The sequence below is a fragment of the Dipodomys spectabilis genome, unplaced genomic scaffold (genome assembly GCF_019054845.1).
Source record: "Dipodomys spectabilis isolate Male_0828 unplaced genomic scaffold, ASM1905484v1 ptg000490l, whole genome shotgun sequence".
NCBI classification, from domain to species: domain Eukaryota; kingdom Metazoa; phylum Chordata; class Mammalia; order Rodentia; family Heteromyidae; genus Dipodomys; species Dipodomys spectabilis.
Genome location: NW_024871167.1, coordinates 377601 through 401558, shown reverse-complemented (window position 1 = coordinate 401558; position 23958 = coordinate 377601). Strand labels below are relative to the sequence as shown.

The 23958-nt window shown below is 41.7% G+C and overlaps 1 protein-coding gene across 1 annotated transcript in view; it reads left to right on the top strand.

Moving 5' to 3' along the window:
• Window positions 1-9176: 9176 nt before the first annotated feature.
• LOC122098742 (double-strand-break repair protein rad21-like protein 1) overlaps window positions 9177-23958 on the top strand; it is a 45178-nt gene continuing 30396 nt past the window's right edge. The window contains exons 1-7 of the mRNA XM_042669176.1: window positions 9177-9320; window positions 10748-10877; window positions 12279-12372; window positions 14224-14330; window positions 15410-15580; window positions 17862-17993; window positions 19556-19782. Of these exons, the coding sequence (XP_042525110.1) occupies window positions 9177-9320; window positions 10748-10877; window positions 12279-12372; window positions 14224-14330; window positions 15410-15580; window positions 17862-17993; window positions 19556-19782 (1005 nt within the window). The remainder of the gene's footprint in view (window positions 9321-10747; window positions 10878-12278; window positions 12373-14223; window positions 14331-15409; window positions 15581-17861; window positions 17994-19555; window positions 19783-23958) is intronic.

Sequence of the window (23958 nt, the reverse complement as noted above, 5' to 3'; positions counted from 1 at the left end):
AGTGGTAGAGCGCTAGCCTTGAGCTGAAGAGTTCAGGCCCCATGACCGGACCAAAACAAACAACAAAAAAAAGAGTCTGGAATCCAAGAGTTGCAGTTCACATCCAACTGGGCAGGAATGTTGGTGAGAGACTTATGTATTGTGACAAACACATTCAGAAAAAGTGAAAATTATATAACTGTAATAAAATCCCACTAAAGATTCCTGGGTTACCCATTCCAAGAGTGAGCCTCCATATCATGCTACCTGACAGATTATTTAGAGGGCTTCCCTTTTCCTTCTGCTTTTTTTTTTTTTTTAATTACTGAGGCTTGAACTCTGGGGTCAAGGAAGACATTGAGTTTACTTCGTAATGGGCATCTCTGGCTAGAATACCATGTAGAGCCCAAAACATATAGGACAATGCCCGGAAGTGGAGGTGTGACTCAAGTGATCCAGCATCAGACTTGGGCCAAAAAAACTAAGAACCAGTGTAAGGTCCTGAGTTCAAGCCTCAGTACTGGCACAAAAAAAGAAATTTTAAGAATAAAGAAGACAATACCCATTATGTTTTTAGTGTGCTTTCCAAAGTCTGGAGCAAGCGATCACCCAGCTGATCATGTCAACCTAATTCCCTGCCCAGGTTCTGTTCAGGCTGAAAACGATGTCCAAGTTCTCAGTTTATTCCCGCAAGAGCTCTTGACTTTCTCATGTCGGCCACCAGGACACCATGTTTTCTCTCAAAAGACCAGCATAGTTCCTTCCTTAGTCGCCTCACTGGGCTCCAGGTGTAACAGTAGTAGTCAGCTCACAGCCAAGTTATGTACCATTTTGTGATCATCCCCTAGATGGGACATCCTATTCCACCTGTGCTTAGTAGTCCCTCCCTGATTTGGCACCTTTATTTCCTCTCAGACCGTCTTCCAAGTTACGTTTGTGTGTAAGGAATTCCTCCTCCCCCACTGCCAAAGTTGATTTAGAAAGGCCCTAGTGTTCACCAGAAGGATAGCCTGTATATGCGGGACTTATAAAACACAGGAGTGCTACCACGCCCCCTGTGCCTGAGTGACATAGGAGAGGCATTGTGCCCCCTGTGCTTCCTGTAACACAAGGAAGGTACCTCAGCACCTGTGCCCTGCGCGGCCCCGGAGAGATAGTGCGCCCCCTGCGACGCAGGGGAGTTGTCGCGCCCCTTGCGCCTTGCGCACGGCTGGAGAGCTACGGGGTTTCCTGGCCAATCCTGGTGTGGCTTTAGTGCACTTGTGGACGGACTCCAGACAGGTTCGTCAGACTCCCCGAGGAGTCAACAGAAAGAACATGATGGCTGAGCCCTACCCATGGGGAGCAGAGGGCCGCCACTTTCGAGAAGAAGCTCTGAGCTTCAATGACTACATGAAGCTCATAGCTGCCCTGGATGATGAAGGTGACGTGAACCATGTAGGTGTGGTGAACAAGGACGGCGGCACTGGCGGCTCCGTCACCTGTGAGGGCCCTTGCGGGCACCAGGCGCCTCCACAGCCGCAAGCCCAGCAGGCTCTGCAGCCGGTGCAGACGGGTGCCACCGTGACTCCGCAGCGCCAGCGCAGGGAAATTCGCAAGTTCTTGCCTTGGCAGCTGGAGGAAATGGAAAAACTTTTCCAAGAGAGTCACTATCCTGATGCCTCCACAAGGTCAGTGGTTGCTCAGGGTGGTACTGGACCTCCATTGCTCTCGGCCATTGCCCATCTCTTTTCCCCGATTTTCCCGCGTTTATCCCAACCCACTAGCGGTTTTGCCTTCCTTGGTCCTGGGCCTGGGAGGAATGCCTTGGGTGCTAAATTAGTATGGACATACGGTATAGACTGGTAACACGCCTAGGAGATGACTAGCAGGCATTGCTTTGGGTTTCTTTTGCTTGTGAGAGCTGGTAAATCCAACTGTGCGTGGGGTTTGGGGGGGCACTGTTGGGTTAGTGATTTGGGAACCCCTTATCTGTTGTAGGACTAGCAGTTTATATACTTACCTGTTACTTATTCTTTTAGGTTGTATGTATGTATTTTGCTGGGACTTGTCAGATCTCACTAAGATTTTTTTTTTTCTCTTGTGCCTAATGCTCTGCCACTTCAATCACACTTCCAGACTAGCATTTTGCTGGTTAATTAGAGATGTTCTCAGTGCTGTTTTGCCCAGGACTTTTCCATCCAGGTTAGCTTTAAACTGAATCCTTCAGGTCTCAGCCTCTTGTGTGTCTACAACTACAACCATGACCCCCTAGTATCTAGCTGATTTGAAAAGAATATCACTAATTGTATGCTTCCCTTAATATCTTTGGTAGAAGTTTTCACTTTTGATGCATTCTAATTTTTGTTTCACTTTTATTGCCTCTGTGTGTAAGATCCAGTCACATAGCTACAGTCTTGAGCATTCCTGTAGAGTTTAAATTTCATTCAATTTGTTCACCTTAGCTTTTTGCCCTTTTTACTGTGGAGTTGTGCTGGTGATGGGGGCACATGCCCCTATCTGAGACGATGGTGTAACACATTCTAGGCCATCTTGGTCTATGGCTCATGGTTTTTGTTTTGTTGTGTTTTGTTTGAAAGTGATGGGGCTTGAACTCTAGGCCTGGGCACTGTCCCTCAGCTCTTCAGCTCAAGGCTGGCACTCTACCACTTGAGCTACAGCGCCACTTTCGGCTTTTTCTGCTTATGTGGTGCTGAGGAATCGAACGCAGGGCCTCATGCATGCAAGGCAAGCACTCTACTACTGAGCCTCCTTCCCAGCCCTATGGCTCATGTTTGGGGATAGCCTGGGACAACTCAGAAACAAAATGCAAAAATAAGTAGAAAACAAGGAAATAAATAGAAAGGTAATATTTTAGCAATTCCAATCCTGACTCTCCAGGTTTAAAGCTACCAGCAGTTTTGTGACGAATTGAAATCATTTCTCAAGAAGTATGAGTTCTCAGAATTACAGCAAACTACACTTGGGACTTGCCAAGATGTGCCATGCCTATAAACAATGCATAGGATGGACAGTTTAGATGTCATTTCATCAATAACAGGGGCCATGAACATTTTTGGTTTTGTCTCCACAGGAACCAGCTTGCAAAATACATCAACGAGTCTGATGAGAGAGTGAAGGTCAGTACATGTGAAGCGAACATTTTAAAGTCAGTCAACAGAAATCTGGTTCAGAACCGAAGCAGCTTTTTCCTAGGCAGTTTCAAGTTGATATAGTTTAACAGTTCTTTCTTTTCTTTTCTCTTTATGGGAGGGAGCCAGAATGTAAAATTCCTGAGAGTCTGGCTGGGTGTGGCAGCACATGTCTGTGTTCCAGCTATTTCAGAAGCAGAGGCAGAAAATTACATGAGCCACATCTCCAGCCTTGCTTTTTCTGGATATTTTGGAGATGAAGTCTCACACCTTTTTCTGTGTAGTCTAGCTTTTTCTGTTGTTGGGATTTCAGCCTCCTAACAGTCTTTGCTTGCTTGCTTGCTCACTTGCCTGATTTCTGAGACCTTTCACTTGCATTTATTTGTATAGATTTTCTTTTTTAATTTTGCCGGTCCTGTGTTTTCAACTCAGGGCCTGGGCACTGTCCCTGAGCCTTTGTTGTTGTTGTTATTGATGATGATGATGATGATGATGATGATGGCAAGCAATGTACCATTTGAGCCACAGCAGCACTTCCCTAACAGTATTTTCTTCTGGCAAAAAGTTACTGGATTTTAGAATGCTTTGATGGACAGAGGACTCTGCAAACTCCAGCCTCTCATTCTTTTCTAAGTGGAGCACATGTGATTACCCAATGAAAAGGCCAAATGACAAAGGACAAATCCCCAAAGTTAGAGTGGAAGAGGACGATGGCAGCAGGGGCAGGTGGGATACTGCCAAAAAAGGAGTGCGTCATAGTGTGATGTCCCCCCAAAAGGGAGCTGGTTTGCCCTGTCTGTGGGAGTTAGTTCGGGCTGCTAGCTGCTGCTCCTCAGCCTCTCACCCTCTGGCTCATCGTGGTCCTGGGAAAAAGGCATGGCAGTGGAGAGTTCCACATGTGAAACTGGTTTTGACCATATTGCTGCCACACCACCTCCACTAGAACCTAGCACTGCTTGGTTTCTTCCTGCCGCTGAAGCCAAGAGCTGGAACCACTGTCATCACTGGTATTTGTGGGAGTTTTAGACTTTTCTCAAATGAAATGATGGAATAAAATCGCATGCATAAATAACAAACAGTAAATGCGCCATATATTCCTATATAAAAGTAAATAAAAATTATTTAACTTGACATGTTCTTTTTTGTGACAGAGCAGCACCAGTACTGTTATTTTAAACATGAGTGAGTTTTTGACAGTTTAGTTTTTTTCCATCACTGCCATTACCTGCACAGAAATAATTCTTGCTATTTGATGGACAGTGCTCAGAAACTCTCCTTAAGAAACATACAGAAGTTAGGAATACTTTGCGTGGATTCATTCAAATAAGTCTCAAAATCTGAAAGCTGGCAGTGAAACTGCATCTGGAAAGCACTGACTTTCAAATTGTAAACCTATGAAGAGAGTGGGTGAACTCTGGATTTCAAAACATAAGTTACCATTTTTTAAATATACTTTAAATATAAATGAGTAAATTTTGGTCCAGTGACAATTTGTACTTCATAGATGATTCTACAGCTGTGCTTTGAAATCTCAATATATTTCAAAATGTTATGTCAGACTACAGCTTATGTAAATTTATCAGCGAATTTATTCACTTCCCTCACCCAACGTAAGCATGTTCCCACACATGGCACAAAGTGGGTGCTCACTTTGTATGACCTGAAGAAGGGGGTGTGTTGATCTTTACAGAGTTTTTGCTGTTGTTTATGGTGTTGGGGATTTACCCTTTGGCTCTACATATACTAGCCATGTGTCCCAGCACTGAGCTACCCTTGTTCCCCAGCGAGAGATTAAAGCATTGACAGAAGAGTTACCTTGAGCAAGTTCAACTCTCAGGGCCTGATAAAGTTGCATGATAGGCTTTCTCCTTTATTATATTCACTGCTCATTATAGTAAACCTATGATTCTTCACTCTACTTGCAGATTTGGTTTCGAAATAGGAGAGTCAAACATAGAAAAACTGTGACAAGAATGACCAGAAGCCGTGAGAAGAGTAGTGACAGTGACAACTGAGGCATTATCTTCCCCATGTGGCTGGAAGAGCCCTAGAGTGCCATCTTCTCCAGGAATCAGAGGCAGATGGGTTCTTCTAGTGCCTTCTACACTTGGCCTACATGCTGACACTACAACCGTTTTATCCTCTCTACTCATAATAGCAATAAAGAGGCATATCCACAATGTGTGTGTGTGTGTGTGTGTGTGTGTGTGTGTGTGTGTCTTCTTATGTTAGGAGAATATGGGTGTAAATTGTTATGGGAATACCATTCAAATTCATATGCCCTAGAGTCTTTAGACTCTCTGTGGCTGCATAGCAAGCTTTCCCAGCACAGGAGCCTCCAGAATGCTTATGTGCTTTCTATTGGGCTTCTTCCAGCAGAACAAGTTTACTACTCTGTGAAGCAGTGACTGGGATGTTGGTCCCCAGTTGAAAACCCATGCCATTGGCCTATGTAGCGTTGAGCTGTGTACTCACCATTTCTGCATTTGGTGCTGATCTCAAGGCTGATGTTCCCAAAGCCTGTCAGAGGCACACAATGTGCTATGAGCTCCCAGAAGCTGTGTTGATAGAGCTAGAGTCATGGGCTTTTGGGAGACACTTGGTTTTAATCAGTGAAACGAGGCTAGAAACTGCCTTGAGTATCTCTAGGTACCATTGTGATATTTTTCTTCTCTTTTTTCTTTCCTCTTCTTTCTCTTGTTCTTCTTTTCTTTGCATTTTTATCCTGGTCCTGGGGCTTGAACTCAAGGCCTGCATTGTGTTTTACCTCAAGGTTAGTGCTCTACCACCTGAGCCACAGCTTCTCTTCTAGAACGTTTGTTAATTTAGTCAAGGTAAGAGTCTCAAAGGCTTTTGTTCCTGGTGTGGCTTTGAACCACAATTCTCAGATTTCAGCCTCCTGAGTAGCTAGGATTACAGGTGTGCTTTACCAGACACAGGCTTACTTTGATTTTTTGACCTCAGGGCTCAGTTTTGCTGTCCCTTAGCTTATTTTGCTGAAACCTCGCTGTCTACCACTTGAGCCACAGGGGCACTTCTGGATTTACTAGTTAATTAGAGATAGGACTATCATGGACTTTCTTGACCAGTATGGCTTTGAACCATAACCCTCTGATCTCAGCCTCCTGAGTAGCTAGGATTATAGACATAATCCACTAGCACCTACCTGGCTTCACAGGGGCTTTCTTACATTTGGACCTGCAAAACAGGCACTCTGTGTTAAGTGCCTGCCTCAGACTCACCAAAAAATACTTAATTTTGGATTTAGGGTTGTATCTCAGTTGTAAAGTTCTTGCTTGTCATACAGAAGGGTTCGTGTTTGATCCTTAATAAGCTCAAAGGAATTAACTAGATTTCAATCCTTATTCTCTTTTATGATTGTTGTTAGCTGGTATAAACTGCCTTATGTATTGAAAACTTTGGTATTGCAGGCTGGAAAGCAATTACTAACCCCAAAGGGCAAAAGGATGTGAATGCCATATTGAAGAATGCTAATACACAATTTTCATGAAGAACCTAATATAGGTTCTTGGTAACTATCATCTCTTTTCTTACAATGATTGAAGGTAGAGGCACTTTGTTTGCTGTTGGTCCTGGGGCTTGAACATAGGGCCTGGATGCCTGGTGCTTGAGCTTTAATTATCAAGCCTGGCAATCTACCACTAAAGCAACAGCTTTACTTTTGCCGCTTTGGTGATTAACTCTAGTCACCATTCTAACAGCCTTTGTTGCCCTGGCCGGCTTTATTCTGTGAACCTCAGATCTCAGCCTCCTGAGTAGGTAAGAACCACAGGCACCCTGCTTCCAGCATTTTTATTACCGTCATTTTCATTACACCAGTGAGATAAGCTGAGGCTCAAGGAAATTAAAACTTTCTCCTGGGACCTCAATCTAATTACAGGGAAGTGAGAATACTATGTCACAAGGATGCTAGGAAATGTGGCAAGGATGGTGAGTTTGTAAGGCAGTGCCCTGTCCTTGCCTTGCTTCAATAGACGGATCCTGGTCTGTTTCGAGAGGATAAGTATGTCTCTCCAGCTTTACAGTAGAACCCGGGTGCCCAAGGCCCTGCCTCCTGATGCCTTACCGTCCCTTGGGTTGCCCGACCCCTTCCCCGTGCTCCCATTTCCCCACCCCGCCGTGCCCCCACCCATCGACATCATGTTCGCCCCCTCTTCCTGCTGCCCTTCCCAATCCCCAGGGTGCCCCGCCCCTTCCACATGCTGCCCTTCCCCTTCCCCATAGTGCCCTACCCCTTTCCTGTGCTACTCTGCCCCTTTCCGGGTGCTGTCTTTCCCCATGGCGCCTCACCCCCTCCTTCTGCTGCCCTTTCCACCCCGTGCTTTCCCTTTGTCATGGTGCTTCACTCACTCCATGTGCTGCCCTTCCTCCACTCCATGTTTCTCGGTGCAGCTGATGCCTGCCCCTTCCTTGTGCTGCCCTTCCCACCTCCCCATGGTGCTGCTCCCACTGCCATGCGGCCTGACCCTGCAAGCGTTGCCCGCCCCGTGCACCAAATGCCGGCCTCTCTCGGTGCTGACCTTCCCCCTCCCCTTGGTCTCCACCCCCTGTACGTTATGGATGCCCGCCCCCTGGTCGTGGTGCCTTTCCCAGTCCCCACAGTGCATCGCCTCCTCACTGTGGTGCCCACCCCCTGTAGGTGCTGCCCGCCCCCTTCCCATGGTACCCCACGGGTCCACACCACACCACTCCCCCCACGTTAGTCTCGTTATAAAATCTCGCCCTGCACAGATTGTCCTTCCTGGCGGGGACTTGGCTGGCTGCAGTGGCGTCTCTTCCTTAGCACTCCTCCTGAGATCCGGTGTGGAATGTAGGCCTCATGGGTGCAAGGGGAAGGGGTCTTGGTCGGGTGGGAGCGCAACCCACCTTCCCACCCGCCACAAGTCTTCAGGCTACCTAGCTAGCTACCACCGGCTGGCGGGGGCGGGGAGGGGCTTGGTGGTGGGGACTTTGCCGCCCGCACCCCCACCGGTGGCAGAGACACCACTGGTGGCCTTCATGCTAGCAGAGGGTGGGGGGTACCGGGTTTGGTGATGCGGACTTTGCTGCCCACCCTCCCATGCACTGGAGGTCTTCAGGGTAGCAGAAGGATGATGGGGGTTGGGGTAGGCTTTGGTGGAAGGGAGTGGCGCCAACCTTCCCTCACACTTTTTCCGGGGTTCAGCCTACGGGATGGGGGAGGTGCGCTTGGTAGGGGAAGGGAGCAGAGCGGCGCCCACCTTCCCACCCACTGGAGGTCTTCAGACTAGGGTAGAAGGGATGTGGAATGGGTCGGGGAGGGGAGCGGTGCCCACCTTCCCATCCATGGCAGGACTTCAGGCTAAGGGAGAGGAGGTGGACTCGATGGGGGTGGGGAGTTCCGCTCTCCTTCCCGCCACCGCGTGTGTGCATGCTAGTGGAGGGGGCATGTGCATGGAGTGGGGGAAGGGAGCAGCACGCGCCTTTTCCCCACTGCAGGTGTTCAGGCTAGGGTTGGGGGCACATGTACCTAGAGGGGGAGGGGGGCGGTATCCACCTGCCCCCCCCTACACTGTGGGTCTTTAAGCTAGCGGCGCTGAAAGGTGCGGCGCTGAAAGGTGCACCTGGTGGGGGAGTGGAGTTGCACCCTCATTCTAAATATGGTTCTCTCCTTTTCACAAGAAAATAGTTTTTGCTGGGCTCTGGAGGCTCACCCCTGTAACCCTAGCTACTCAGGAGGCTGAGAAGCTGAGATGGGAGGATCACAGTTCAAAGCCAGCCCGGGCTGGAAAGTCGGTGACACTCTTACTGCCAACAAACCACCAGAAAACCGGAAGTGGGGCTGAGGCTCAAGTGGTAGAGTGCTGACCTCAAGAGCTCAGAGCCAGAGCCCAGGGCCAGAGTTCAAGGCCCACGACCCCAAAAATTGTATTTTTTTCGTTGAACAATATTTTAAAGTAGGCGATTATACTCTATGATTACTGGTGTTTCTGCTTGTATCAGAATACCACTACAAACTCTAGTTGTGAACTTTTAAGCATTGTTTTCTGTTTTCTCCACTTCCTTAAATATATGACTAAAGGCAACATGTTCTATGCCCATGCACTTTTGAGTAAGCGGGCGCCATTGGCCAAAGTATGGCTGGCAGCTCACTGGGAGAAGAAGCTCACCAAGGATCAAGTATTCAAATGTAATATACAGAAAGCCATTGGAAAAATTATTTCACAGAAGGTATGTAACTGATGTAACTTATGAGAAATGTTAGTATATGTTCATTCAGCCTGAGTACTCAAAGAGGCAAGCCATTACAATTCGTTTGTATCAGGAAGTATATTTCTGAGACAGTTTTACTTTTCAAATGATTGCTTTTATTTCCTTACCATCTTTTGTGTGAACATGAACAAATGATAATTAACTTTAGTGCACAATTGTTTTATATACTTAGCAAGAATAAACTTGACTCTGAGGAACAAAGACTATGCTCTATGTTTTGTATTGCTTTATATACTTCCCTAATAAAATAAGTTGTGCATAGCCAGTACCTGATAATGATTTCTTATGAAAAATGGTTGTGTAGAATAGAAAAGCATCTATTAGGAGCAAAATGACGTGAAGCTATTGTATAAAAAGTAAAATACTTTTTTCATTAAAATCATTTTTTTTCAAATTCTGTATTGTGTTTAAGCGATGGCATAATTTCCCATATTTCACTGTATTGTGGGATAGTGATGCTTAGTTAAAGTCACAAACACATTCTAGCTTTAATGGGTCAAATTTTCTGTCATGGTCTATAACTTTGATGATTTCTATGAGCTTTGACAATACAGTTATTTCTTCTACATTGGGTGATATGTACATTTCTTTTGTTTTGCCTTGTGTTAGCTGTTCCTTCTTTTACTCTTGTTCTTTTTACTTTTTCATCATTAAAAATTTAAAAGTATCTAATAGAATTCCCTTTAAGCATACTAACATCTTCCAAGTTAACTATATGACATACATTTTCAATTAGAGTTGAGAGGCTATTTGTTGGTCACAGTGCTAGACTTTATATTGGTTAGTTTTGTGTGTGTGTGTGTGCGTGTGTGTGTGTGTGTGTGTGTGTGTGTGTGTGTGTGTCTTTGTGTATGTGTGTATGTTTAATCTGCACAGTAAGCCTTAAGCTAAACTCAGTTAAGTTTGGTGATTAACAAGATGAACATATGTGTTGTTCAAATTGATATTTAGCTTATACATTATTTCTAAGATGTATGAGCCTAGGTTTCTCTCCTGTGAATAGACGTTATTACAATTACATTAATGTATGGAAAGCTGTTGGGTCATTATCCGGCACAATGTAAATATATAATACTTGTAGCCATTTTTGTTGAACTGAATTTGAATAAGGCGTAGTGACTCACCTTTTGCAATTTACCCAGGTTTCTTATTGCAGAGTTGATGTTCTTTCCTTAATATTAATAATAGCATACTTCCCTTAGATGCAATGTCTTACTAAGTTTGTTGACTAAAATAAAGAATGTTCACGTTGTTATTTTTACAACTTTAGGTAAAAGCTAAGCTAAGTGGTTTTAGATTTTTTTCAAAAACCCGCAAGGTGCTTTTTAGAGTAGGATTTATGAACCTAATTTTTATTCTTCTAATATGTTGTATATTATCAAAAGGTGAAGTTTGCACTTCGAACTTCGGGACATCTTCTTTTGGGAGTTGTTCGAATCTATAAGAGGAAAGTGAAGTATCTTTTGGAAGATTGCAGTGAAGCAATTGTTAAAATGAATAAGACATTTTCCCCAGGTAAACATGCTGTTTCAATTTGTCTCATTCTTCCTGGTTTCTTTTGCATTTTGCAGGTCTGTGCTCTTATAATTGACAGGGTGGTGTAGTTTCAGATGAGTTAAGTAGATGTGAGCTTCATTTTGATGGAGTTTCAGTATCGATGGTTAAGGACAAATTACATTCTCTCCCTTCTTCCTTTCCTGTATGTATGAGAAAGGTGATGCTGTCCAAAACTTGTTTTATCTGTGTGCATGTTGCAAGTATACTTAAGCACACTGCATGCTTGTAAGGATCAAATACTCTGCTTTTACTGATGCCTTTAACTTTTCATTTGTTCTTGCTTTTACGGGACCTGTTAGAAATAGTGTGATTGACAGTCTTTTCAGAATTGTCCCTTTTCTAAGTTTTCTGCTATTTTTGAAATGTTCTTATCAGAATTCCTAAGCCTTCCAAAGTACTATGTTCATGTGTTTCAACTATAGTGCTTTCAGATTTTAATATACATAGATATCATCTATTCCACTTTGTGGATATTTATCATTTTTCTTCCATTTATTGTGGTGATTTAGACATCAGTCTTTTCCTATCACCAGACTTCAAGTATCTTTGTAATACTCATTTGCTGAACCTCTGTTTTGTTGGCACCACTGCGGTTTGAACCCTTAGGCTTTGCTAGGCCGGTACTTGAGAACTCATCCATGCTATCAGCCCTTTGTCCAGCACTGCTCATGCTGGGATAGGATCTCATTCCCTGCCTCGGCATAGACGTGGACTACAATCTGTATGTTTTAGGATCCTCATTATAGCTGAAATGACATGTGTGCACTACCAAGACAAGTTTCCTTCCTTTGACAAATTCAGTTTACATATAACTGCTGGGAAATCCTTTCTGAGGGGAAGATACCATTTTAGCTCACTCAGCATCGCAGATGTAAAAATATCCAGGCACCAAAATAGTCCCTGAAATAACAGCATAAGAGGCCGATGTAACTTTGGAACAAAGTGCTTATATGACAAACTTGGCAGTCTGAGGGACCCAAATGGCCAGTAGACTTAGAATGGAACAAGGAGGAGAGGGTCTCCAATAGCTCGTGATAGGTTTGTGGGACTAAAGAGGCCCAGGTTGGAAATTTTGATTTAATTTACATGAGGGAAGTTGCTAAACCCAGGCCCAGGTTGGAAATTTTGATTTAATTTACATGGGGGAAGTTGCTAAACCCAGAGTTTGTCAGCTGTTTGCCCTGGAAAACTGATATGCTCATTGCTGTGTCATGGACTGCAGAAGGGCAGGAGTGGATACAGGGAAACCAGATAAAGAGAGAAATCAATTGTCTAGTGGGAGACAACAAGGATTTAATGGGATTGTCTTATTTTATACAATATATTTGCCTATTGATTGTTTTCTGTTATGCTTTTCAGGACTGATTGACCTCTCAAAGGGGGAATTAGAAGCATCTTACACTGCTATCACACTTGAAGAAGAATTTTATGATTTTGACACTGATAACATAAAGTAAATGATGTCCCTTCAGTTAGATTTTCATGACATGTTGCTGTTTTCATGTTCAGGTTGCATGTAGGCAAGTAGAACACAAGAACATATGTAGTTGTCAGAGATTAAAAATTACCATAAAATTACAATACGTGACCACAAAATTACATCATTGTATTTATTGCATGTAGCTTGCAACACTGATGATAGATTGATTCACTGATTTTAAGAGTTCCTTGTGTGCCTTTCCTATGCCAGGCACTGTTTCAAGCATTGAAGAGATAGCCATGAATAAAACTCAGCTCCTGGCCTTGTAGACTTTACATTTTAATTGCAGAAGACTGGAAAAACCAAACAAGTGCATGTACATTCCACCAGGGGGATGACCAGATACTTGATGTGAGGGGAAGTAAGATGCTATGATGGCCAAGGAAGGATTTTCTGCTAATGTAATTATAGAAGCCTGAAGGAGCTAAAGGGACACATGAGTCATGTGGAGCATAGGTGTTCCAGGTAGAACCAAGTAGAGAGGTCCTCAGGCAAGAACGCAAGTAAGATTATAGTGGAGAGAATAAGCAACTGAGTGGTAGAAAAATGAGATCATAGAGGTAGCAAGAGGTCCAGGTAATGTGTGGTCCATTACAGGTATGGTGGCACTTTTTTTTTTTTACTAAGTAAGGAAGCACAGGCAGGTTTTGAATAGAGAACAGAGGTGTGGCCAGATCTGACGAGTTCACCATGATAAAGAAGCAGAGAAACCGTGAGAACATTATTGTAAAAAGATATTATCAGCTAGGAGAATATAGACTTTCTGAGCAATTCTCAGCATTCATCTTAGGAAGGTTGTAGCAGTCAAACCATGGAAGTGTGTGAAAGGCAGAGCCATCAGTATTTGATCATGAATATGGCTATGAGGGTAAGAAGTAAAGGATCACTCTTATTAGGGGACATGAAGATTGAGTTACCTCCTCATAAAATTTTAAAAGGAGAGGCAAGGAAGAGTGGTCTTGGACCATGAATGGTTTTGACCTGAACATCTGTGTTCCCTCCAATTCAGATGTGGAAACCGAGTCTGTAAGGCAATAGTATTTTTTTAAAAAAATTGTGGATTTTGATAATGATTAGATGGTAATGGTTCTCATAAATGGGATCAATGCCCTCTGAAGAGAGGCTTGAGGTTGTTTTTGTACCTTTTCTGTAGCCTGAGTATATAACAAGAAGGTCCCTTCTATGAGGAACAGGCTCTTACAAGACAGTGAACCTGCGGGCACACTAATCTTGGGCTTCCTAAACTCCAGTCTCTATGCATAACAATTGTTCTATTGCTTATAAATTGCCCAGTAAAGTGTACTTGCTTTACAGCATCCCTAAAGCCTTGGTATACAAAACTAAATGCCCAGTGATTCAGTGTCTGGTGAACCTGTGTTTACCGGGTCATAGATGGCAGCGTTGTCTTTGTGTCCTCACAAGGAGAAAGTCATCCTAAGGGTACTAATGCCATTCATGACTGCAGAGCCCTTATGACCTTGTCATGTGGAAAAGGCCGAATACTATCTCCTTGGTGATGATGTTTAGCATACAGATTTGGAGGACGCATGCCTTCAGTCCATAGCCAGTGTGCGCATCTCCCCCGAATGGGGTTGGTGAACACAAGTGTGAGAACGACTGAAAACCAGCACTGGCTTTGGCAGTGTGGAAACTATTTGTGCATATCATATACTAAAATCATATGTTCACAAAAGATACTGTTGAGAAAGCAAAACTCTCCTGTATTTTTAAGCAATGAACCTGGTTTTGTTATACATGTTTTCAATATGTGGCAAAATAACTGTTCTTTTCCTATTGCTTGCTCAAACGTTCATTTCTTTATAGTACTATCGATGCATCTGAACACTTTACTCCAAACCAAAGTAGACCGGAGGAAATTACACTTAAAGAAGATTATGGTAAGGTTCTACCTTTGGAAGCACAGAATTTTGGTGATCATATATAAGAAATCAAAATTACCAGTCATAAGTCATTGTAGTTGTATTTTACGTGGTAAAACAATGCAATAGTAATACCTAACAAATCTAGAAGCAGGTGCCTCACGTCTAATCCTAGCCACTGAAAGGCTGAAAGGCTGAAGGTTCAAAGGCAGCCTAGGGAGGAAAGGCTTGAAGACTTTTAGCTCAAACTAACTAGAAGTTGAAATGCGGCTCAAGTGCTAGAGTGTCCTATATGAGTGAAAATGCCAAGCAAGTATGTAAGACCCTGAGTCCAAGTCTCAATACAGCCCAAACTATCAAATGAATGGACATTTTTCTGTATAAATATTATCACATATTAAACTTTGCTTTTGCATGAAAGTTCCAGATATTACCATCTGCTTCATTTCCCAGTGTACTTACCTTTCTTGAATGCCTACTCTATGCCAGGTGCTATCAAGGACGTGCATTACCAGTTGAAAGAGGTAGTTTGTGTCTTCCAGAAGCTTCAGGCTAGGTAGACACAAACAGATGCTATGTGAACATATATACCAGGGTTCGCATGTATCTGCATAAACTGAAGCTACAGCTGATATTTGTTGCCCAGGAATATCAGTATAATGTTTTTAGTAGGAGAAAAAAATGAGTTGAAATCCTGGATATGACATTTATTAAGGTGGTAACTGTATGAAATAAAAAACCCTTTCAGTGATGTGTGCCCTTATTTGCGTGATGAGGGATAGAACAGTACAGAATAGTACCTTCTGTTGCACAATCCCATATGCAAAGAAGTTATTATTGAATGAATGTTGTAAGCCCATTCTTTAAAATGTCACTTGAATTTTGTTTGTTTCCGTCTAAATATTTTATTTTGCTCTTATTATCATTTTTCTTTTAAAGTAATGTTTCATTTTCCATAGATCTATTGTTATATGTAATTATATGTATACATTACCAAAAACGTATAAATTTTCTTCTGAATTTATTAACAGTTGTCAGCTATTAATAGTTAAAGGTGTTCCAACTCTTAAAGTATAAAGGTTTCTACAACACACTTAGCCTTAATGATATGTATGTATATATTTATTTAGGGGAAGGATCTCAGATTCACAGAGGACAGAGCTTTGTGGAAGGGAATACATTGCTGAGCTGCAGTGTCCCTTTATCAGAACATAGTACTGGAAACCTCACTGGAGAAAAGTCTTTGATGTGTAACAATAGGGATGGATTTGGAGATGAAGGAGCTTCTGAAACAATGACAGGTAGGCTGTTTGGTTGTACAGAAATACAATAATTCAGTGTGAACACGATGATGAATTAGTGGGCTGAGTACATCAAAATAGAATTTGGAGGCAACTCTGTGTCTTGTACACCTTAATAAAGTACACAGTTTTCTATACATCCACTAAAGCTTCACACAACTCTCCAAAGAAGACAGTGATATGTTTGGGCCTAAAGAAAGTCATCCACTGAAACAAATTTTTCATAGAATTTGGGAACTACTGCCTAATAGTTTTTTTGTTTTTCATTTTATGTGTTTTGTTTTCTGTTTTTCATAAATTCATTATTGTTGGAGAGGAGTGAGTTCAGTGTATCCTATAAACATAAGCTTCTTTAACACAAATTGTGGAACACCTGTACAAGATTACCTGTCTAGCACTCTATATTTGCTCTTGTATTATATTACTATAGTATTATATAACTATAGAAATTGGTTAAACATAGCTGGGCGCTGGTGGCTCATTCCTGTACTCTTAGCTACACGGGAGGCTGAGATCTGAGGATTGCAATTCAAAGCCAGCCGGGCAGGAAAGTCTGTGAGGCTCTTAACTCCAATAAACCACACAGAAAACAGGAAGTGGCGCTATGGCTCAAGTGGTAGAGCACTAACCTTCATCTAAGAGCTGAGGGCCAGCACCCAGAACCAGAGTTCAAGCCCCAGATCCAACAAGAAAGAAAGATAGACAGACCGACAGACAGACCGGCAGACAGACCAACAGAAAGAAAGAAAGGAAGAAAGAAAGAAAGAAAGAAAGAAAGAAAGAAAGAAAGAAAGAAAGAAAGAAAGAAAGAAAGAAAGAAAGAAAATGAAAGAAAGAGAAGGAAAGGGTCAAACAAAATCTGAGAAATTTGTCTGTATTTGAAAGACAGTGGGTAAAATGTTTCCATTTAATATACTGTTAAAATTTTCCACTATTAAAATCTGGCTATCCCTTCACAGTGCCCTTTATAAAGTAATGTTAATGTTTTGTATACCAATGGAAAGTTCAAGTCTGTATGGCAAAAATTTCTGTTTTTCAAGACTTTCTATGGAAGGAAAATGAGAATTGCCTGCCAGAAGACATGCCTTTGGAGGGAAAACTCTCACTGACCCCTGAATCTCACCACAGTACATTGAGTATGTTGAAGTCTCTTTCTTTGTGTAAAGTTGAAAAATACCAGTATTCTGGTTAAACCTGAGAACATCCAAATCTAAACAGCAGAGTAGGATAGTGAGAGGTAAAAATAGAAGATAAGGCTTCATACTCAATCAGTCTAACTCTAGACGATGTAGAAAAGGATGTTGGGTGCTGAGACTGACACTGACACTGAAGAATATGTAACCAGGATGGAGTTTGAGAGCATGTTCAAATACTCTGCCCAGAATACTGGGCTTTCAAATCCTGAACGCATATGGTACACATTTAAAAATTATAAGATATGGTTTGAAAGTATACATTTTGAGAGAAATTGCAAATGGGATATTTCTTGGAGCCTGAAATTGTAAGAAGTTCCTCAGATAAGTTGAGGTCCTCTGGGTTTATTTAAAAGTATAAGTTGATCCATTGTGATTCTTCACAACGTTGATGGCCTGTTTGCATTCTAAGACAAGAATAGAAATGGACAACATGCTAGGATGGGTGGCTGATGTCTGTAATGTTAGCTACAGAGGTGGCTGAGATCGGGAAGTCATGGTTCGAAGCTAGCCCAGGCAGGGAAATCCGTGAGACTCTTACCTCCAATTAATCACAGAAAAAACTGGAAATGGCTCTATGGCTCAAGTAGTAGGGCACTAGCCTGGAGCGAAAAATCTCAGGGACAGCGACCAAGCTCTGAGATCAAGCCTCAGGACTGGCCAACAATGACAACCACAATAATAGGAAACATAAGAAGACTTAGCACATATTTCATCATGGATCTTTATGGTCAATTTCTAAGCGATTCAACAGAATATAAATTCTCCAAGAGACATATCAAGTTCATATCAGTCATATACTGGAGTTGCTACCACTGTGTTCCCTGCTCTTAGGAGGGTGAGCCCCCTCTTAGATGTCGCAGGTGCAAAGAGGACAATAAGAGTTGACTCAGCCAAATACTGCAGTTCCCAGGCTATAATTTGAGCCTTGTTTTCTCTCTTAAACACGGGACACTTAAACACTGAGATATGACCTCAACAGTATAAACCTTTAGTTCATTTTTACATTAATTTACTGCACATGTAATTGTCTACCTTGCAGCATAACTTCTGTGTTTTTCTACTCTTTTTATGACGGCATTCATTAGCAAAACCAGATTATTCAGATGGAGCGTGTTTCAATTCAGATGACATATGCTTCCCAGAGATTGAAAAGAAGGATGCAACAACCTTAACAACTAAGCAGGAACATTTCATTCTTCATCCAATTGGTATTTCAGGTCAGTGGCATTTCCGTGTTTTGATTTTGTCTTTGATATCTTTATTTACATACTGAGATACATAAATACTTTAGTAAGTGTTAAAGAAGGCAGAATAGCAGTAACATTTGTCAGGTAAAGGGTATGAAATGACTTTGAGGTGACTCATGATATTCAGTCCTGCTCAAATTACAGATTGACTTTGGGGAACTGGAAAATTAAATCTGACTTTAGTTGAAGGAAGTTACTGAGGCATTGCTGTGTGTTAGACACAGGAATGAAGAAAGGCTTCCGTCTTTGAGAAGAGCATGGAGGTACATCCAGAGAATTTCAGCCTTTGGGCAGCTCAGTTAGCAGGATTTAGAGTTCAATGTCAGCATGTTGTACATAGTCTGAGGCCAGTCTCCAAAAGTGGATAGTGGGGCCACAAAGGAAAAGCTCCAATCTGATTGAGATAAGCAGATACTGAAGCGAATATAACCCAAGGCAGGATGAGAGAGGTCAGTAGAGCGAATCCCAAACATTTCACCTGGAATTTTAATGTGTTTCCAGGAGTAAACAGGAAATATGGACTTAATGTGATTTAGATACTTTAGCAACATTCTAGTTTTATTAGTTAATTGATGAGTCATGCATCTTTAATAAGCTCGGGTGTAAAAGACTGAAAGCAGTCCAATAGCTCTCCTGAATAAAACTCTTGAGGCTTTATTCCACAGGGTTGGCAGAAAGTCAATGTACTTGGCTTCCCTGTCTGTCCTGAGCCATGTTAGAATTAATGTGTAAGGAATGAGAGAAGAGGTGCAAGAGAATTCTACCTGTCATCAGCTACATCAGTTTGCAGTTGTACCTACTGTCCTAACTACATAGTTAGCCATTTGACTCATGTTTCCAGGATCTCACTAAAGCATCTCTAGCAAGCAGGCTCCCTTTCCCACTGGCTCTGTATGATTAACAGGTCTGCATCTGAAATAGCTAATTCCCTGCATTTTCAGCTTGACTAACGAAATCTTGACTTTTTGTAATCCTAGGTACTCAGTAGTCTGAGATCTGAGGATTGTGTTCAAACCCAGCATGGGTAGGAAAGGCCTTGATACTCTTATCTCCAATTAACCACCAGAAAACTGGATGTAGCACAACCTAGTGGAGCACTAGCCTTGAGCAAAGAGAGCTCAGGTCCAGCATCCTGGACTGAGTTCAAACCCCATGACTGACAAAAAAAAAAGTTAATCTCTTAGGCACTATAGAGCTACCTCTGAATGGGCTCATTTCCCTCTAAGTGTAGCCTCTGCTCTACATGGGCCCAGGGGTCCACTTAGTAGGTCAACAAATCCCTCTGAAGCATTTCCAAACAACATCTTAGAATGTAACAACTCTTGGGTGGTCAGCACTCTATCTTACAAAAAATCATGCAAAGGAGATATTCCTGAAAGACTAGAAGGATTTACTTTCCAATGCAACTCTACAGTTATATATGTTGTGTGTACGTTTGTGTGTGTTACATAAACTTATATATGTGGTGTCTAGAGTATCATTTTGCAAGGCTATGCAACCAATCACACAGAAGTTTATTTTTTTATATTTAGGCACTTCTGAGAAAAGGAAAAGAAAAAAGAGGAGATTGCTCATAGATCCAGTTAAGGAGCTCAGTAACCAGAGTATGTTTGAACAGCTTATTTCCATTGAAGACACTCTCAAGCCTATAGAATTTGCACCACCCACACGAAAATTAATGTTGTTGAAGGAGAGGGACCAAGCCAGTACACTTTTATCGACACCAAGCCAGTATTTGGTTTCTGATAAGTTGAAGAAGGTAACAGAACAGACTTATGGCCACTCTTTGCTGTGATTGCAATATATGCTTATGAAGTTTTCCATCTTTGCAACAGAATTAGATCTTGTGTAACCACGTTTCATTTTAAGTTAAATTTTGAGTATGGGTATAGGAGTTATCTTTTTTTGTTTAACTTAGAGCATCTATGCTTGTGTTTAAAGTACAGAGAGAACACATAAAAATGTCTGTTTTTACAGTTGTTTCCAAATTGCCTTTTGCCTTCTGGCTTGAAATCTCAAAGATTAGTGAAGAGGAAGTTACAGGAAGAAGAAAATTGCTACAAAGATGGTGAGATTCACTTAATATAATTATTTCCAAGTCTTTCCATTTCCTAACAAATGGGGCAATGTCATTCTTTCTGATGGAGGCATAGAATTCCATTGTGTATATATACCACATTTTGTTGAGCCATTCATCTACTGAGGGGCATCTGGGTTGGTTCCATATCTTAGCTATGGTAAATACAAGAAACATAGTTGTGCTGGTAGCTTTAATATGGACTTGTTTGTGATCATTTGGGTAAATGCCCAAAAGTGGGATTGCTGGGTCATAGGGGAGCTCTATGTGCAGTCTTGAGGAATCTCCATACTACTTTCCAAATTGGTTGAACAAGTTTACACTCCCACCAGCAATGCAGTAAGAAACATAGGTCCCATGGTTTCCCTTATTTGCAATAACTAGTATATGTCTGAGACAAACAGAAAAGGTCTGATAAGTTGATGTTAGGTGAAATAACCCCAAGATAAGTATTCAAATGTTTTTTTTCTTTCATGCGATTGATTCTAACATATTTATAAGATGATTTCTTTGTTGCTTTGTATGTCCCTCCCCCAGGGTATAAGTCCTTCTTTCACTGTATTTGATGTTGGTATAATTTATGGAGGGGAAAGTAAAAAACAAATTGTTTAAATAGAGATACAAGTGGACCCATTGCAACAATGAGATGTACAAGTCCTTATGTGGAAAAACGAACTTTACAACTTTGTGGGGGGGGAGGGTGGCGCAGAGGTTGGGTGGGAGATGTGAAGGGGAAACAAAAGAGGAGGCAACAATGCTTGATAAGAAATTTACTCATTATCTTGCCCATGAAATTGTAACCCCTCTCTACGGTATTTTTACAATAAAAAAAGAAAGAAAGATGGTCAGACTTCAATGGGGAGGAGAGACTCCTGGAAACAAAAATCTCATTTCACACGTCCCAATGGGATAGATCCAGTTCCTTTTTTCAATAATAAATGATAGCTTGAGAATAGAAATTTTGAACTTCGTATAGTTACTCCAGTCTGTCATTTTTCTTCTTATTGGCTTCACATTTGAACAGGTTGGAATAGCGAGGCATGCTTGTGGTGGCACATGCCTATAATCCTAGCTATTTGGAAGTGATTGAATGAGTACCAGAAGTTTAGGATTAGCCCAACAAACAAGCTTTATGCCTGTAATCCCTGTTATACGGGAGGCATGGCTGAAGTGAGACTAGGCACGAAGCCAAAGACCCTATCTGACAATTAGCTAAAGGAAAAAAGGCTGGAGGTGAGACAGCAGGGATAAAATCTTTACTTTGCAAGTGCAAGGTAATGAGTTCAAAGCCCAGTACCTCACCTTCCACAAGATGAATGTGTTTATTATGTATCCTGTTCTGATTCTTATTCATCCTTATCCCCCCATCTTCCTCAAAGGCAATACACACAAACATACAATAACAAAATACTTACATCTAACACCATGTGTCCTTTAAACAATGAAATGAAAATCGGTTAGTCTTTTCTAGAGTTCTTTTTAATTACTTATACTTTTTCTTGTAAAAATACTGTACAGAGTGGTTAAAGTTATATGAGTATGGTAATGAGTACATTTCCTATCAAGCATTGTTACCTCCTCCTTTGTTTTTCCCCTACCATCCCTTCCCTCCACACCTTCCCTACTCCTCCCTCTGTCCCCCCCCACCCAACTTTCTAAACTTTGTTTTCAACATAGTGTCCTGTACATCTAGTTGTCACAATGGTCAACCTGAAGCCCCATTTAAGCATTCTGCTGTATCCCTTCCCCTCCCCAAATTACAAAATGTATATACAAGATGCAGAATACTGGAATAAAATACAGTGAAAACAGGGGTTATACCGTGCTGGAAGAACATACAAAAGAATCACATAGTGCATTATAAGTACATTAAAAACAATAGCAAGAAAGCAAAAGCCAAGATGTACAAGACACTATGTTGAAAATGAACTTTACAACTTTGTGGGAGAGAGGGAGGAGAGGAGTTGGGGAGGTGGGGAGGAAAGGGATGGTAGGGAAAAACAAAGGAGAGGGTAACAATGCAATGCTCGATGGAAATGGACTCATTACCTTGCTCATGTAACTGTAACCCCTCTGTAGAGTATCTTTACAATAAAAATGTAATTTAAAAAAAGAAAGCAAAAGCCATTTGTGTCCTTGTCTTGGGGTACATTTCGCTTAACATCATCCGTTATATGGTTATATGCACAGTCTTTGACCTTGAAACTGCTTTTCCTAGACATGACATGTCTTAGACATTGCAGACAAGGGAAACTATGGGATCTATGTTTCTTTGGGCCTGGCTTAATTCACAATATAATTTTCACAACTCTGTATTTCGATGTCATTCTTTCTGATGGAGGCATAGAATTCCATTGTATATATACCACAATGTCTTTTTTATTATTTTATTTTTTTATTGTAAAGATACTATACAGAGGGTTACAGTTACATGAGTGAGATAATGAGTACACTTCTTATTGAACATTGTTACCCCCTCCATTGTTTTCCCCCTACCATCCCTTCCCTCCCCACCTTCCCCGAGGTTCTATTTTTTTTTTTTTGATTGTGATTAAGTGATTACATAATTTCCCGAATTTCACAGTATTGTGGAATAATGATGCTCATTTAAAGTCACAAGTTCATTCTAACTTTCCTGGAGCAAATTGTCTATCACAGTCTATAACATATAACGGTGTTCACATGTTATACACCATACATGTGATCAGCAGCATGGGGATATTTAGTAGTGGTTTGACCAGATGAGTGGGAGTTCTTTGTTTCTTAAGTCCTGTTAGTTTTGTCGTATCACCTAACATTTTGGATTTAGCATCCACTTATCAGGGAGACCATGTACCGTTTATCTCTTTCCTCTTGGCTTACCTCGCTCAACATGATTCCTTCTAGCTCCATCCATTTCCTTGCAAATGCTGTTATTTTGTCATTTCTAATGGCTGCATAATATTCCATTGTGGATAGATACCACAATTTTTGGATCCATTCATCTGTGGTGGGGCATCTGGGTTGTTTCCATATCCTAGCTATTGTGAACAGTGTTGCAATAAACATGGAGGTGCACGTGTCCTTGTATATTGGTTCCTGTTGTTCAGGGTAGATTCCTAGAAGTGATATGACTGGGTCGTAAGGGAGGTCAATCTTTAGCTTTCTAAGGACCCTCCAGACTGCTTTCCAAAGTGGTTGTATAAGTGTACATTCCCACCAGCAGTGTAATAGGGTTCCTCTTTCTCCATATCCCCTCCAAGCATTTGTCGTTGGCTGATTTGTGGATGTGGGACATTCTGACTGGGGTAAGGTGGTATCTCAGGGTTGTCTTTATTTGCATTTCCTTCACCACCAGGGATGATGAACATTTCCTCATGTGTTTCTTTGCCATTTTTATTTCTTCATTTGAGAAGTCCTTCTTTAGTTCCCTTGCCCATTTAGTAATTGGTTTGTTAGGTTTGGGAGGGATTAGTTTCTTGAGTTCCCTGTATATACAGGATGTTAACCCCTTGTCTGATATATTGCTGGTAAATATTTTTTCCCAATTAGTTGGTTGTCTTTCTAGCTTGATTGCAATAGATTTAGCTGTGCAGAAGCTTTTTATTTTAAGGTAGTCCCATTTGTCGAGTCTCTCTCCAACTTGTTGTGACCCTGGGACTCTGTTCAGGAAGTTCCTTCCTGTGCCTATTAGTTCAAGTGTCTCTCCTACTCTGTCCTGCAGTAGTTTCAGAGATTCAGGTTTAATGTTAAGGTCTTTAATCCATTTTGAGTTGATGTTGGTGCATGGTGATAGGCTGGGGTCCACTTTTAGTTTTCTGCATGTGGCCGCGAGTTTTCCCAGCACCAGCGGTTGAAGAGGCTGTGTTTCTTCCATTG